Genomic DNA, 13,171 nt, shown 5'->3' with positions numbered 1-13,171 from the left:
GTATGTATATGTATAGTTGATTCACTTTGTTATAAAGCACAAACTAACACACCATTGTGAAGCAATTATACTCCAATAAAGATGTTTAAAAAAAAAAATAACGACAGAAAACAGGATAGAGTGGTCTGCAGACCAAGTGGCAGGTTGGATAACATGCCCATAAAGATCTCCCAGGTGATATAAGTTTGCTTATAGAGAAAAAAGGGGATAATTCCACATGGTTTATGCAAAAAGAGAAAACAAAAGCAGTTCGTTCAAGGGCAGGGGGTTAAAAAAACTGTGATAATTGGCTCTCTAATCAAGAATTCTTTCAAATGACCGGCATAATTAAAAGATCGATAATTAAGAAGAAAAGACTAGGAGCTTGGAAGGGAAATAAATCAGTGATTTAATAAGTCTGTGGTTGTTATTCAGGTTATGGATTTAAAAAGCTTTTATAAATACAAACATTCATTCATTTTCCAGTTTAGTTTAGACAGGGCTGATTTAGATACTAGACCAGTGATTCAAAAGGAACAGTTGCTAACATTTCAAAGCGTTCAGTTGTGTTTCTTGGATTTTACTTTATCTTTCAAATCACATTTTGCTTCCATCACACTGTAAGCCTAGTGTTAATAACAAACTGAAGGTGACAATGGACGCAGGACATTGATAGAGGCGACATCACTGGCTAAAAGACAGCTGTGGGGAGAAACAGGTTTTGTGACAGTTTTTGAAGAGACTTCCTGGGGCGGGGCAGGCAGCGGTGTGCTCTTCAGTTACAGAGGGCTAGAATTAGCAGGGAAGACAACAGAGAAGCACTATGAGTTTACATACAATCATCCGTTTGTAAAGTGAAATCCGATATGATTGATACTTCTTAGGATCATCTGCATATAATTCCTCAAAATACTGAAAAAACAGGCACAATGGACATTTGTTTTTCTCTGTGAGGGGAATGCTACCTCTCAGCAAAATCAATTTTAAAATATTTTAAAACACAAATTTAAAAAAAAACAACACACAAATAATGAAACTACGTATACTCAAAAGGCTCTGATTTGTCACCTGCCATTGCCCTCTAATTTTTCTAGTACAGATGATTCTGATTATATATACACAAATATATTTTCACATGCTCAGAGGAAACAGGCTATGTTAGCAGGTAAACAGAGCTGTGGTCCACATTCCCCAGATAAGGCTGTTATTTCACTCCTCAGACCTGCTCACAAGTTGCTGCACTTTCTTTGCTGCCAGTAGCAACGGCAAGAGTGGGGAATTCACTTAAAACAAAAGTGAGGATAATAGCAAAGTTGGAGCTCTTGTTTGAAGCTGGAAAGACTGATGAGAAGCTGTGTGCCTTCCTTCCCTGAAAGGCACCTTGCGGGTGGCCTGTGACGCTTGCCCACTAGAGGAGGGAGAAAAACCAATTCTGTGATTGTGTTGGGGGGTAGGTGGGTGGGAAGGATTTGCAGGGTAGAGTTTCTCAGAACACTAAGCCTAGGCCCACTGCTGCTTTAATATTCTGCCCAAGTGTTTCCTAAAGAAATGCACAATTAAGATTGAGACACTATAATGATTGTGAAAAAGTGCATCATCCCCTATCTTTAAGTTTGAATCCTTTCTCCTGAATTAGTAGTCAGCGAGGCAGAAGCAACTGACCTAGGAAGGGTTTTCCTACAATTCAAACTCGTTAACTAGATTCTACCAGCTGAGAATTTGGGGGCTCAGTTCATGTTTGTATTAGCTATAAAAAATTGAGAAGAAAAGTAATACTGTGCCTAAGGTTGAAAGGGAAATGCTTAACCAGCTTAGTGAAAAAACTCTGAGAATCTACCAGCCAGAATCATCTTTATTTCATGGTTTCACCTTGTATTTTAAGATAATCATTTAAAAGCACAGAACTTGTATGCTCATCAATTATTATTATATTATTTAGTACATTTATCAATTCTTAGGCATTAAAGCATTGTTAGTTTAATTTAAGCAACAATATACTTGTGAGTAATAAAATGACATCTCAGAAATATTCCATGATTCAGAAGACCTTCCCCCATAAATTAGTGATATTTCAGGCCCTTTGGAAAGAGTCCAAACTCTGCCCTCACCCACCTTTCCCATTCCTACAATGTAGCCTCACCAGCAAGCTGTCCTCAGAGGGAAGGATAGACTGGGAAAAGAATACCTTTGAGCTTTTTTTTTTTTTTTAAGATTAATTAGTTAATTTATTTGGCTGGATTGGGTCTTTGTTGCCCTGCGCGGGCTTTCTCTAGTTGCGGTGAGGGGGGGCTACTCTTCACTGCAGTGTGCTGGCTTCTCATTGTGGTGGTTTCTCTCGTTGCGAAGCACGGGCTCTAGGTGCGCGGGCTTCAGTACCTGTGGTGCGCGGGCTCAGTAGTTGTGGCTCTTGGGCTCTAGAGCGCAGGTTCAGTAGCTGTGGTGCACGGGCTTAGTTGCTCCGTGGCATGTGGGATTTTCCCGGACCAGGGCTCGAGCCCGTGTCCCCTGCATTGGCAGGTGGATTCTTAACCACTGCACCATCAGTGAAGTCCCATACCTTTGAGTTTTGCTTCAAATTAATATAAAAGATGGTTGAATAGATGACACTAGAAAACTATTTGTAATGTAAATGATCACTAATGGAATAATGGAGGGATAATTCAGATTGTTAAATCTTCAGAGAAAATCCAAACTATTTTAGTACAGCTCATTAAAACCCTGAATTAAAGAAATAGAAACAGCGCTTCACTGGTGGCACAGTGGTTGGGAATCTGCCTGCCAATGCAGGGGACACAGGTTCGAGCCCTGGTCCGGGAAGATCCCACATGCCACAAAGCAACTAAGCCCATGCGCCACAACTACTAAGCCTGCGCTCTAGAGCCCGTGAACCACAACTACTGAGCCCACGTGCCACAACTACTGAAACCCTCATGCCTAGAGCCCGTGCTCCACAACGGGAGAAGCCACCACCACAATGAGAAGCCCGCGCACTGCAATGAAGACCCAACGCAGCCAAAAATAAATAAATAAACAAACAAATTAATTAATTAATTAAAAATAACCCAAAACAGAAACAAATTACCACTAACCCTAAAGAGCTTTTCTCAAAACCAGACTGACACTACAATATAGACTTCATACAGAAATATGGAATTGGGAGTTCCCTGGTCGGGTAACTGAGGAACTGAGATCCCACAAGCCATGTGGTACAGCCAAAAAAAGTGGAATTATACTTTTTCAATGACTTTTACTTTAATAAATATGTTTATCAAACTAAAGTAGAAATCTGTAATAAAAGTTATTTTGTGACTGAGAAAGAAACATTTTAGAAAATATTTTCTATAAAAGAAAGAAGGACAGAAAGAGAAAAAGGGAAAAAGAACAAACTTGGACTCTGTGCCAGCACTCAGAATCTGGCAAGGGAGAAAAAAATCTCCTCATTCACTGCCCAAGTTCTGTTAAAAAAGAATCACGAATGTATAAACTTGAATCCTGACGTTCCTCCTCCCTGACCTTGGCGCTCCAACCAAGGTCAACCTAAAGCCCCACGTTGGTTCTGCCAACTGCCTTCCCTGACCCTAACTCTAACCCCGCTGTCTGCTAGAGACAGGGGCTGGGATGGCCACAGTGGTGCTTGGGGACCAAAGGTTGTGACAACCACATAAGCTCCTCGATGGCAGAGAAGCTGCAGCTGACTTGGAGGAAGCTGAGTTCCTGAGGATATCAAAAGCCCAGCACACAGTCGGCCGATATCTTCCAGACCCTCCAAGTGAGGGCTGAGGATGCTGAGATGCACCAGAGCCTTCTGTGAGAAACAACCCGAGCACACGCCTTTTTCACTTCTACCAACGTAGTCGTTATTTTCCTTACTCTGTCCCTGATAGGGAAAGAGGGTAACAAGTGTGGGGCAGTGAGTGTTTCCCAGTCAGGACAGATGTTTTGCTCAGAAAGCAAGGAAGACCGCCCTGCAGGGCTAGGCCCTGTGTGCTGAGGCGTGTGGCCCGGCACCTGCCTTACCAGGTTCTCGTTGGTGAGCCGCGTGATCTCGTGCTGCAGGCTGGCCTCGATGCGGGCCTCTGGGGGCAGCTGCAGGTTCTGGGCCAGCAGCTGCTGCTGCCGGTTGTTCTCCTCCTTCAGGCTCTGGATCTCCCCGCGGAGGGCTTCGGCCTCATTCTCATGGCTCCTCTTCTGCGACTGCAGCTGGGATTCCAGGAGCCTGCGGAGAAGCCACACGGGTAGGAAAGGGAGGTGACACCAGAGTCCCTGCCTGAAGGGTGCAAGACTCCGTGCTCGCTTGCAAGGGCAGAAAAGCGGGGACTCTGTAGTGACTGTGTAGCTTCTGACTTGATTAGAGTCTAGGAGCTCAACCAAGGGCCAGAAATGGAAACAAATGTGCTCACGTTTGTGTCTTTCTGAACTGTGGACCCTGCTACAAAGTTCTCAAAGGCCCCTAGAAACAGGAAAATTTTAGCTCTTTTGGAAGGTTCATAGGAAATGATGACTAAAACAATCAATTGAAAGACATAGGTTAAAGAACCTGGCTTACTACATTCACAAACTAGCATTTAAGTTGGCAAAGCTAGTACCTTTGCCACAAAATCACCGCACTATGGAGGACAAGATTACAAATGCCCCGTCTAATTAAATATGCCTTGAAGACTTTCAGCATTACTAATTCCAGGCAGAGGGTGAGACCAGGGTCCCATTTTTACTTTCTACTTTTATCTCTGAAGGGCAGAAAGGCTGGAGTGTTACTCTGAAATACATACAGATTTACCCAAATCCAGACAGATAGTTCTGAAATTTCGTATATATATATATATATATATATATATATATAAAATTTGTCATCTTCTCTTTCCCCATAAACTTCCTTATCAGTAACAGAATCCTAACAAGATATGGTTTTAGAACATCAATATTAGTGGGACCAACAAAGCAGCTACTGCTTCTCTGAGCAAACATACAAGTCAGCTGTGCCGTGAGTAGTCTAGGGCAGGAGGATACTAGAGCGAACTGGCATCCTCCCTTCACCAGGCACCCCCATTTCTACATTCACCCCCTTTTCCAAAGCCAAGACAAAGTTATGGATAGGAATTAACTAACATGAAGAAAGAAAAGATGTTCTTTTATTCGAACCCCCTTGGTTATCAAATGCTGGGCAACACTTACTGATGCCATTGCAAGCAAACAGTTAACAGCAGACTGAAAATATTTTAATGATTATAAAATTTCAAAAGGACTTGAACCAATAACACCACAAAGTTAATGACAATGGTTTGTGATTAGAACAAAGCAGAATAAGTAGAAGCCCCTCGAACAAAGAGTCTGCTAAATATTTTTAAAAATTCATCACTAAAATGGCGTTTTTAAGAGATTTTAAGACACAAATCTCACTAGAGGAGATGAGTGTCTGTGTTAGAAAGGTGTTGCTGTTTCAATTTCATTTGCTTTCCCCTAAACATATTTAACATGTTGAGTTAGGGTTATTATTTTGAACTGTAGCAATGCAGGAAACCCTCTTTGCGGTTTCACAAATCGGAATTTCACAGTAACCACACAGAATGCCAAATCGTGTACTTAACACTGCTGTTAGGCAGCATGATCATAATATATGAGAATGTAGACACATTGCCCAGGCACATATATTCTTTAAATTGATCATTATTCCAAACAAGAAACCACTAAGTAATAGGTATTAATCTCTCCTGCAGTAGTAGCTTGGGCTCCAGTTAAGAGGTTTGGATTTTCTTCCACTTTTAATGAGATATTCACAAATTTTAGTGTCTGAAATTTACCCAGGAAGACAATTAATGAATAAGAAATACAGAAGTTAAAGTCGGAAGGCCACTGTTAGTAAGAAAAACAACAAATTAATAACATTCCATTTTGAGGAGACAAATATAACCTGTTGGCTTGTTTTAACCCTTCATAAACCAGCAACAGCTCTCCATTCTCATTCAACTCATGGCCATCCATAGCAGATGATCTTCCATGCAAAAGGAACAATAATGCAAAACACAAAGGGATGGTAATGAGATGATGGTGGTCAAGAGCAGCACGTGATAGTTCAATATTTTATTAAGTCAACAGGACTGTTTTTATTAATTACAGATGACTTTAAGATATTACCACAAAAATCATTTTTGGTTAATTTTTTTAAAAAAATGGGTAACATGTAACATCACATGTAAATATGTAGAAATTAAAACAAAATAATCAACATCTAGAGCTACTTTTCCTGCAAAATAATAAATGACTGCAGAGGTGAGAAGGAGGTTCTGTTTTTAACATTTTATTCAGCTAGCAGAGTGATCTTTTTTTTTTTAAACATCTTTATTGGAGTATAATTGCTTTACAATGGTGTGTTAGTTTCTGCTCTATAACAAAGTGAATCAGCTATATGTGTACATATATCCCCATATCTCCTCTCTCTTGCGTCTCCCTCCCATCCTCCCTATCCCACCCCTCTAGGTGGTCACAAAGCACCGAGCTGATCTCCCTGTGCCATGCAACTGCTTCCCACTTCAGCTAGCAGAGTGATCTTATATGTCACATATTATGTTAGAGACTAACCAAAACAGTCATATACATATAGAATGAAAATTTCAGCTACTGTCTTCATGTGGCAATTTTCATAATTCATTTCAAAATGAAGTTTTAAGTCTTCTGGGTAGGAATTTGTTTTAGCTTAATAAAATCTGATTTTGTATTTTTTAAATTATTTTTAAAAATTCTTATAGGAGTAACTTATAAGCCAGTATATGTCCAAAGTTCCCAGCTTTTACGACACAACTTTTAAAAGATTTTTTGTGTCAAAAATTAATTTTAAGACCTGTGGAAACTGCTTTTATATTAGAAGTGTGACACATTTTATTAGAAGTATGTAGAATTAACAAAACTGACAGAGTTGGTTATAGTTTTTTTTCTACTGAGGGTATAAAAATAATATTTTTGAGTGTTTGTCAAGTGTCAGACACCGTTCTACATCCTTCCACATGTATCATTTCATTTAGTTCTCCCAGTAACCCAATATATATCATTTGCCACACTGCAGAAGAAGACACTGAGGCTTAGACGTAAGATACCTGCAGGGGTTGCACAGTTGGCAAGTGGTGAAGGCCAGGGCTATCTGACTCCAGAGCCCAGGTTCTTACTCCTCCTACTAGACTTCTGTTTTGTTTGCTTGTTTGTTTATTTATGGCTGCGTTGGGTCTTTGTTGCTGCGTGCAGGCTTTCCCTAGTTGCGGCGAGCAGGGGCTACTCTTTGTTGCGGTGCACGGGCTTCTCATTGCGGTGGCCTCTCCCATTGCAGAGCACGGACTCTTGGTGCGTGGGCTTCAGTTATTGTGTCTCACAGGGTCTAGAGCACAGGCTCAGTAGTTGTGGCGCATGGGCTTAGTTGCTCCGCGGCATGTGGGGTCTTCCCAGACCAGGGCTCGAACCCGTGTCCCCTCCATTGGCAGGCGGATTCTTAACCACTGTGCCACCAGGGAAGCCCCTAGACTTTTGTTGTTGATACGATGTTTACATAAAACAAATTTCAGAGATTGCTCTTTTATTTTCCATCTACCATCTCTCCCTGAAGAGTTGATTTATTTGTATGGTTTCAACTGTATTATTACATGCTGATGACTTCAATATTTACATCTCAGCCTACATATCTCTCCTGTTCCAGATCTATATTTTCAACCACCTAATGAATTTCTCTCCTTGGATGTCTTCCTACTTCCTTAAATATTTGTAAATCTACTGACCATTTCCTGTACTTCCCCACATCCCAGACCCAGGATCACAAACTGGCATCACTATATCCAACCAAGTATCCATAGCAGACACTGCAGAGTTACCCTTCACGGTCCCCATCCCACACAGCCAACAAACTGCAAGGCTACTCACCCCAACTTCTTATGTATCTTTCAAAGTGTCCCATTTCCTTCAATCCCAACTGTTGCCAACTAAGTCAAAGTCACTATAATCAGTCATTCAATTATGGTAATAACCTCTTAACTGGTCTTTATGCTTTCAATCTTGTTCCATTACAATCTATTCTCTAACATAAAAGCCAGGGCTAGCTTTCTAATCTCATCATATCATTCTCCTACTTAAAATCTTTCAGCAGCTTCCCTGGTGGTGCAGTGGTTAAGAATCTGCCTGCCAATGCAGGGGACACGCGTTCGAGCCCTGGTCCGGGAAGATCCCACATGCCGCAGAGCAACTAAGCCTGTGAGCCACAACTACTGAAGCCTGCGCGCCTAGACCCCGCGCTCTGCAACAAGAGAAGCCACCGCAATGAGAAGCCTGTGCATGGCAACGAAGAGTAGCCCCCGCTCGCCATAACTAGAGAAAAGCCTGCGCGCAGCAACAAAGACCCAACGCAGCCAAAAATAAAAATAAATTAATTAATTTTTTTACAAAAATGACTTCCTTCCTGTCACTGGAGGGAAGTCCAAATTATCTTGGCTGTCTCCCCAACAGCCTATAAACTCTGTGAAAGGAAGGACTGTATTTATCTTGCTTACTGCTATATTCCCAGTGTGTGGCACAGGGCCTGGGATGAAGCAGGCATGCAATACATATCTGGTGACTGAATAGCTGAGTGGATGGATGAACAATGTAATATAGCTCTTTTTATACTAACACATTCTTAGCTATAAGATATGCTTACAACCTACATACATAAATTAAAATTTAAGTTTAACCAAATACTTTTATAAGCATTCTCCACTCTTGCCCATAAAAGAAGGTAATAAGTACCTTACATTTTGCACGGTAATATTCTTTAGTTTGTGAAGTATTTCTGTATACCAATCCTGACATTATACATCAGGAGACCTAGATGTACACTGATAAATCTCTGTTATCATCACTGGCTGTGTTCTTTTAAGCATGTAGTCTTTTAAGTTCAGAGTTCAATAGCATGAAGGCTCTTTGGGAAGCAGGAATGGTAGGAAGGCTGAGGAATTCCAGAAATGAGCTGTGATACTCTAAGCTATAGGGAAAACTTTTGGGAAAGTTTGGTCATTTAGTGACTGCAAATCTGTACTCTCAGCCCACCCAAGGCTCTTAAGACTGAGCTAAATGCCATCTACAACTTCACTCATGAGTAAATGAGATGAAACCAGGGTTAGGATTTTCTCAGAACACCTTAGGAAGAAACGTGACAAAAACTTGGTCTCAAATATCAGGGTCCCATCCTAGAAGTCGTGGTACCCTTCTAGAATTACATGGCCAACACAGATGTGATTCCGCTACTTCATCACTTCTCTTCACACTAAATTTCAATTATTGAAAGCTGCAGCTGTCCCTACAAACTTTCACAATAACCATCCTGAATAACAAATGGAAGTGACTACCCTAGATAGTCCAAGCTATATAGTAAGCAACTGGTTTTCTTCTCAAGGCTAAGACCCTAAATATACAGAAATATATTCCCTTAATGTAAAGAACATTTTCCTTTCCATCTCTCATCAGTAATGCTACCTTATATTATTATAAATGAGATTTTAACTGGGAATATATTGGAAACCTTGGATCCCCTTTGAAGGTCAGCTGATGTCTAACAAAACAATGCATAAACACTTGGACTTACTGTATAAGAGGCTGGCTTGAAGCTTAAAGATCAATATGATTAAACCAAAATGAATAAAAGAAAGATCAACTTACCTGTTTGTTTCTTTCAAACCGATATACGCTTGTGCTATTTCGCCTTTATCTTTCATTTTTTGTACATCTTCTAAAAGTATTGTGGAATCTGTCATTGTATTCTGAAGGGGGAAAAGACACATTTCCACATTAAGTGTTAACTCTAAAGCTTTGGACCTCATACAACATTTTTCTTTCCTCCAGAATAGGGGGTTTATGTGTTCCACAACACCTCTGCCCCACCAGAGCGTCTGCCCTAGCCCCGGTACAACTACAGAGAGTGGGGCACAGGCAGTTAAGAGGAAGTGGAACCTCCAGTCCCTCTCTTGAGAATCCCTAACACTCGACTACAAAGGTGGTGCGATTCTAGAGTAAATAAAATCACTGATGGGCCGCGTGTGTTTTACACTATGTGTGTGTACGTGTGTGTATATATATATACACACACGTACACACACATAGTGTAAATATATATATATTCAGTGTCCTTGCCTGGTTATTATTCTAATGTTGTACATATACTTTAAAAAATATACATATAGATATAAACTATATACAGCATTAAAACAATAACAAGGCAAGAACACCAAGTATTCAATGCAATGTACAAAGCTGTTCTTTCTTCTACTTCCGGACCAGTTATAACAAAACAAATGCCCTAATAAACATGAAAAGTCTGACATAAAGCTCATCTTTCCATTAACAACTCAGTACAAAAAAAGTGGTGCTCAGAGCATGTGTTTCAGCAAAATTAAATGTTTTTTCCTCACATCTTTAGATACATATAAATGGGAAGGATTTAGCTCCTTGGAAATATCTACCATCTGCTGTTATTCAATTCTTTTTCCCTCTGTTCCAGTATAGCATGGTACATAAGCTTTCGAAATAAACACCTGGCAGGTCAGAATTACTAAGAATTTTGCATAGAAAGGACTTTCCTGCTAACATTTTTACTTCCTTTTTTGTTTTTCCTTTTTGGTGTAACCTGTCTGACAACCAATGTAATTTCAAAATCTTGCTCCTACTCAGCCACTCTCTCTCTCTCCTAAACCAGGGCAAGAATAGACAATAAGAACAACTGCTCTATAGCCTCTAAAGAATAATACTCTTTAGAACCCAAGAGCCCATTCTATTTGTCTAAATAGTATATGTCTGATCCTTTAGTCAACGTTTGCTCTAAAGCCAGATCTCACAGTGAAGTGGAGATTATAGAATACACTTCAAATATCATGATCTTAGAGACCAAGATAACTTTAATGTCAGCTAGAGGCCTACAAATACTCGCTTTTGAATTCCAGTGTTTATAATAAAAAACATCCTTTTTTAAAAAAAATCCCACTTTTATCCTAATGCTGTCCTTTTGTGAGTTTATAAATGCACACTTAGAGAAGACCAAATATAATCTGATAAGAGCTATTAACAAGAGCTTACGTTTTACTGATTTTAAAAATCTTTCCCATAAACACCACATATAGCATTTTTATAAATATTCTAGCTATGTTTTATAAATATGTTAGTACATATTTCATACAAAGTTTCTTTTTCTCTTTTATTGAAAGGCAGAAAATCTTTCTACTCTATAAAGGGCCATACTCAGATTTTTAAGTTTTAAATAGTAACTCAGAGAACCAGTTTCTATGTTAAATAACGCTACGTGTATTCTTTGACATCTGAGGACCTACATGATCTGGTTTGTTAACTTTTAGTAAATTAGGTAAGTAGATCTAATGAACTCATCCAAAGGAAAGATAGTAGAAAGCAGCCAGTCCTTCCCTTCTCCGGCCTATCATAGCTAAGAAGCAGTGGCTCGGCATGGGGTCAGACTTGGACTGCCAGCGCTAGGGAGTTCCTAACTCACTGCTCAAAGAGTCCCTGCCAAGACAGGACCAGAAGTTCTGAACGGGTTGCGCCATGTAGGAAAATCCCGCTCTTCCCAAGAAGGGTATGCTCAGCTCCGCTGGCTCCTCCTCACCCTTGGCCAACAAACCCACAGCTGGTAGAGATGAGAGCATGGGAGAGCTGGCACTTTGGAGTGTGCTCCGAGTTAAGGGCCTCCCTCCCCCGCTTGTGGACAGCCTGCCACAACTACCACTATGAGTCACAGAGCTGACTACGAATTCAAAAGTCATGGAGGCCTCTCTGCGATCCAGACTGGAGCCTATGACCTCCATTATTTTCCCACTGACTTCTCAAATAGCAGGGGGTCAAATAGGAAATTAATTTGTAAATATCAAAATAGACCTGTTGGCCAGAAAATATCAACTGCAAAACTGGGGGATACTTGTAAAGATCAGGATTAAATAGAAGTGTTTACTAAAAATTTAAAAAATATATAATTACCTTGTCATCCTGAAAATCACAAGTCAGCAAGCACAAAAAACAAATGGAGAAAACAACAAACCCTTAGTTCCATAAATAAATTCCATCTTGAGTCCTCATCAAAACAGATAAAAGCTAACTGTGAAAACAACCAAGTTTGTTTCTCCTAAAACTAACTCTGTATGTAAATTACTATCCATGGAACTGGCATGAAGCGGACATTAATATATATTTATGTAATGGCAACTCTTAATTCTCAGGAACAGACTCTTGAAATTCTTTTGAGTTGTTTTGATTTTTCTAATTATAAAGCATTTGTGAGGGTATGAGAAAAATGAACCTCCTGTTAATGTATTATGGTAAGATTCTTATCCTAGGTCTGTGAGAGTTAACAGTAATGCCTCGGTAGGAGGTCATCTGTCCAAGTGAGGCTTCACTTGGACATTACTGCATTATTCCCGGAACACTTGTGGAGGGGGAGCACGTAAACTAGATGTGGCTGGCTGGGCTGGATCGTCACCTGGCTCACGGGATATCACTTACCATTGCTTGCAAAGGAGTTGTGAAATGATGTGTCTCTTGACTAGAAACGGAGTGGGATAAACAGCCCTGGGTTTGAAAGGGCTTAGTCAGTGTCCTGGGCATTCCTCCTAAGAGAAAACAAGCTGATGCTATGTGTTGGCTTGGAGCCTGGAGAGCAGGGACCTTGGTTAGACAGGGCCAGCCCATTAGGCGTTGGAGGTAAGTTGTCATATGGAGTATGTGAGCTGGGTAGGTGAGAGTGTGTGGTACCAGAGCTATGTGCTCTTGTGAGCTGGATTGTTTTTATGCCCCTTGGTTCATTTCTCTTTTTCTTTCTATTGACTTTGACTAAAGTTTCTTGTTAGAATACTAGTTCATCACAGGGAACCAGAGAAAGGAATTCTAATTTTGGACTCTGTTCCAGCCAGCATGCAGAGGGAGGCTTGTTTCTTGAGGCCCAATCCCAGGTGTGAGTTGTTGTTATCAAATACAAATGTTATGTGCCAGGTTTGGTATCTTAACCACATGTACAACTACCATTTCTTTTTTTTTTTCTTTTCTTTTCTTTTTTTTTTTTTTAGAATTTGGAGGCTTTCAATCTTCTTTTATTTTTATGTATTTATTTTTGGCTCTGTTGGGTCTTCATTGCTGCACGCGGGCTTTCTCTAATTGCGGCGAGCAGGGGCTACTCTTCGTTGCGGTGCGC

The 13,171-nt window shown here is 40.3% G+C and overlaps 1 protein-coding gene across 5 annotated transcripts in view; it reads right to left on the bottom strand.

Moving 5' to 3' along the window:
- The window catches only part of MYO5A (myosin VA), a 206,466-nt gene that overhangs the window by 27,528 nt on the left and 165,767 nt on the right, over positions 1 to 13,171 (bottom strand). For 2 of the 5 annotated variants that reach the window (XM_057542127.1, XM_057542128.1), the window contains exons 29-32: positions 9,646 to 9,746; positions 5,888 to 5,968; positions 3,997 to 4,195; positions 817 to 891 (exon numbers count right to left, since the gene is read on the bottom strand). In XM_057542127.1, the coding sequence (XP_057398110.1) occupies positions 817 to 891; positions 3,997 to 4,195; positions 5,888 to 5,968; positions 9,646 to 9,746 (456 nt within the window). The remainder of the gene's footprint in view (positions 1 to 816; positions 892 to 3,996; positions 4,196 to 5,887; positions 5,969 to 9,645; positions 9,747 to 13,171) is intronic. The other 3 variants (XM_007194894.2, XM_057542129.1, XM_007194896.2) reach the window with 3 other exon arrangements.

Source organism: Balaenoptera acutorostrata, chromosome 3 (assembly GCF_949987535.1).
Source record: "Balaenoptera acutorostrata chromosome 3, mBalAcu1.1, whole genome shotgun sequence".
In the NCBI taxonomy this organism is placed as follows: Eukaryota; Metazoa; Chordata; class Mammalia; order Artiodactyla; family Balaenopteridae; genus Balaenoptera; species Balaenoptera acutorostrata.
This window is presented reverse-complemented; position numbering and strand designations above follow the sequence as displayed.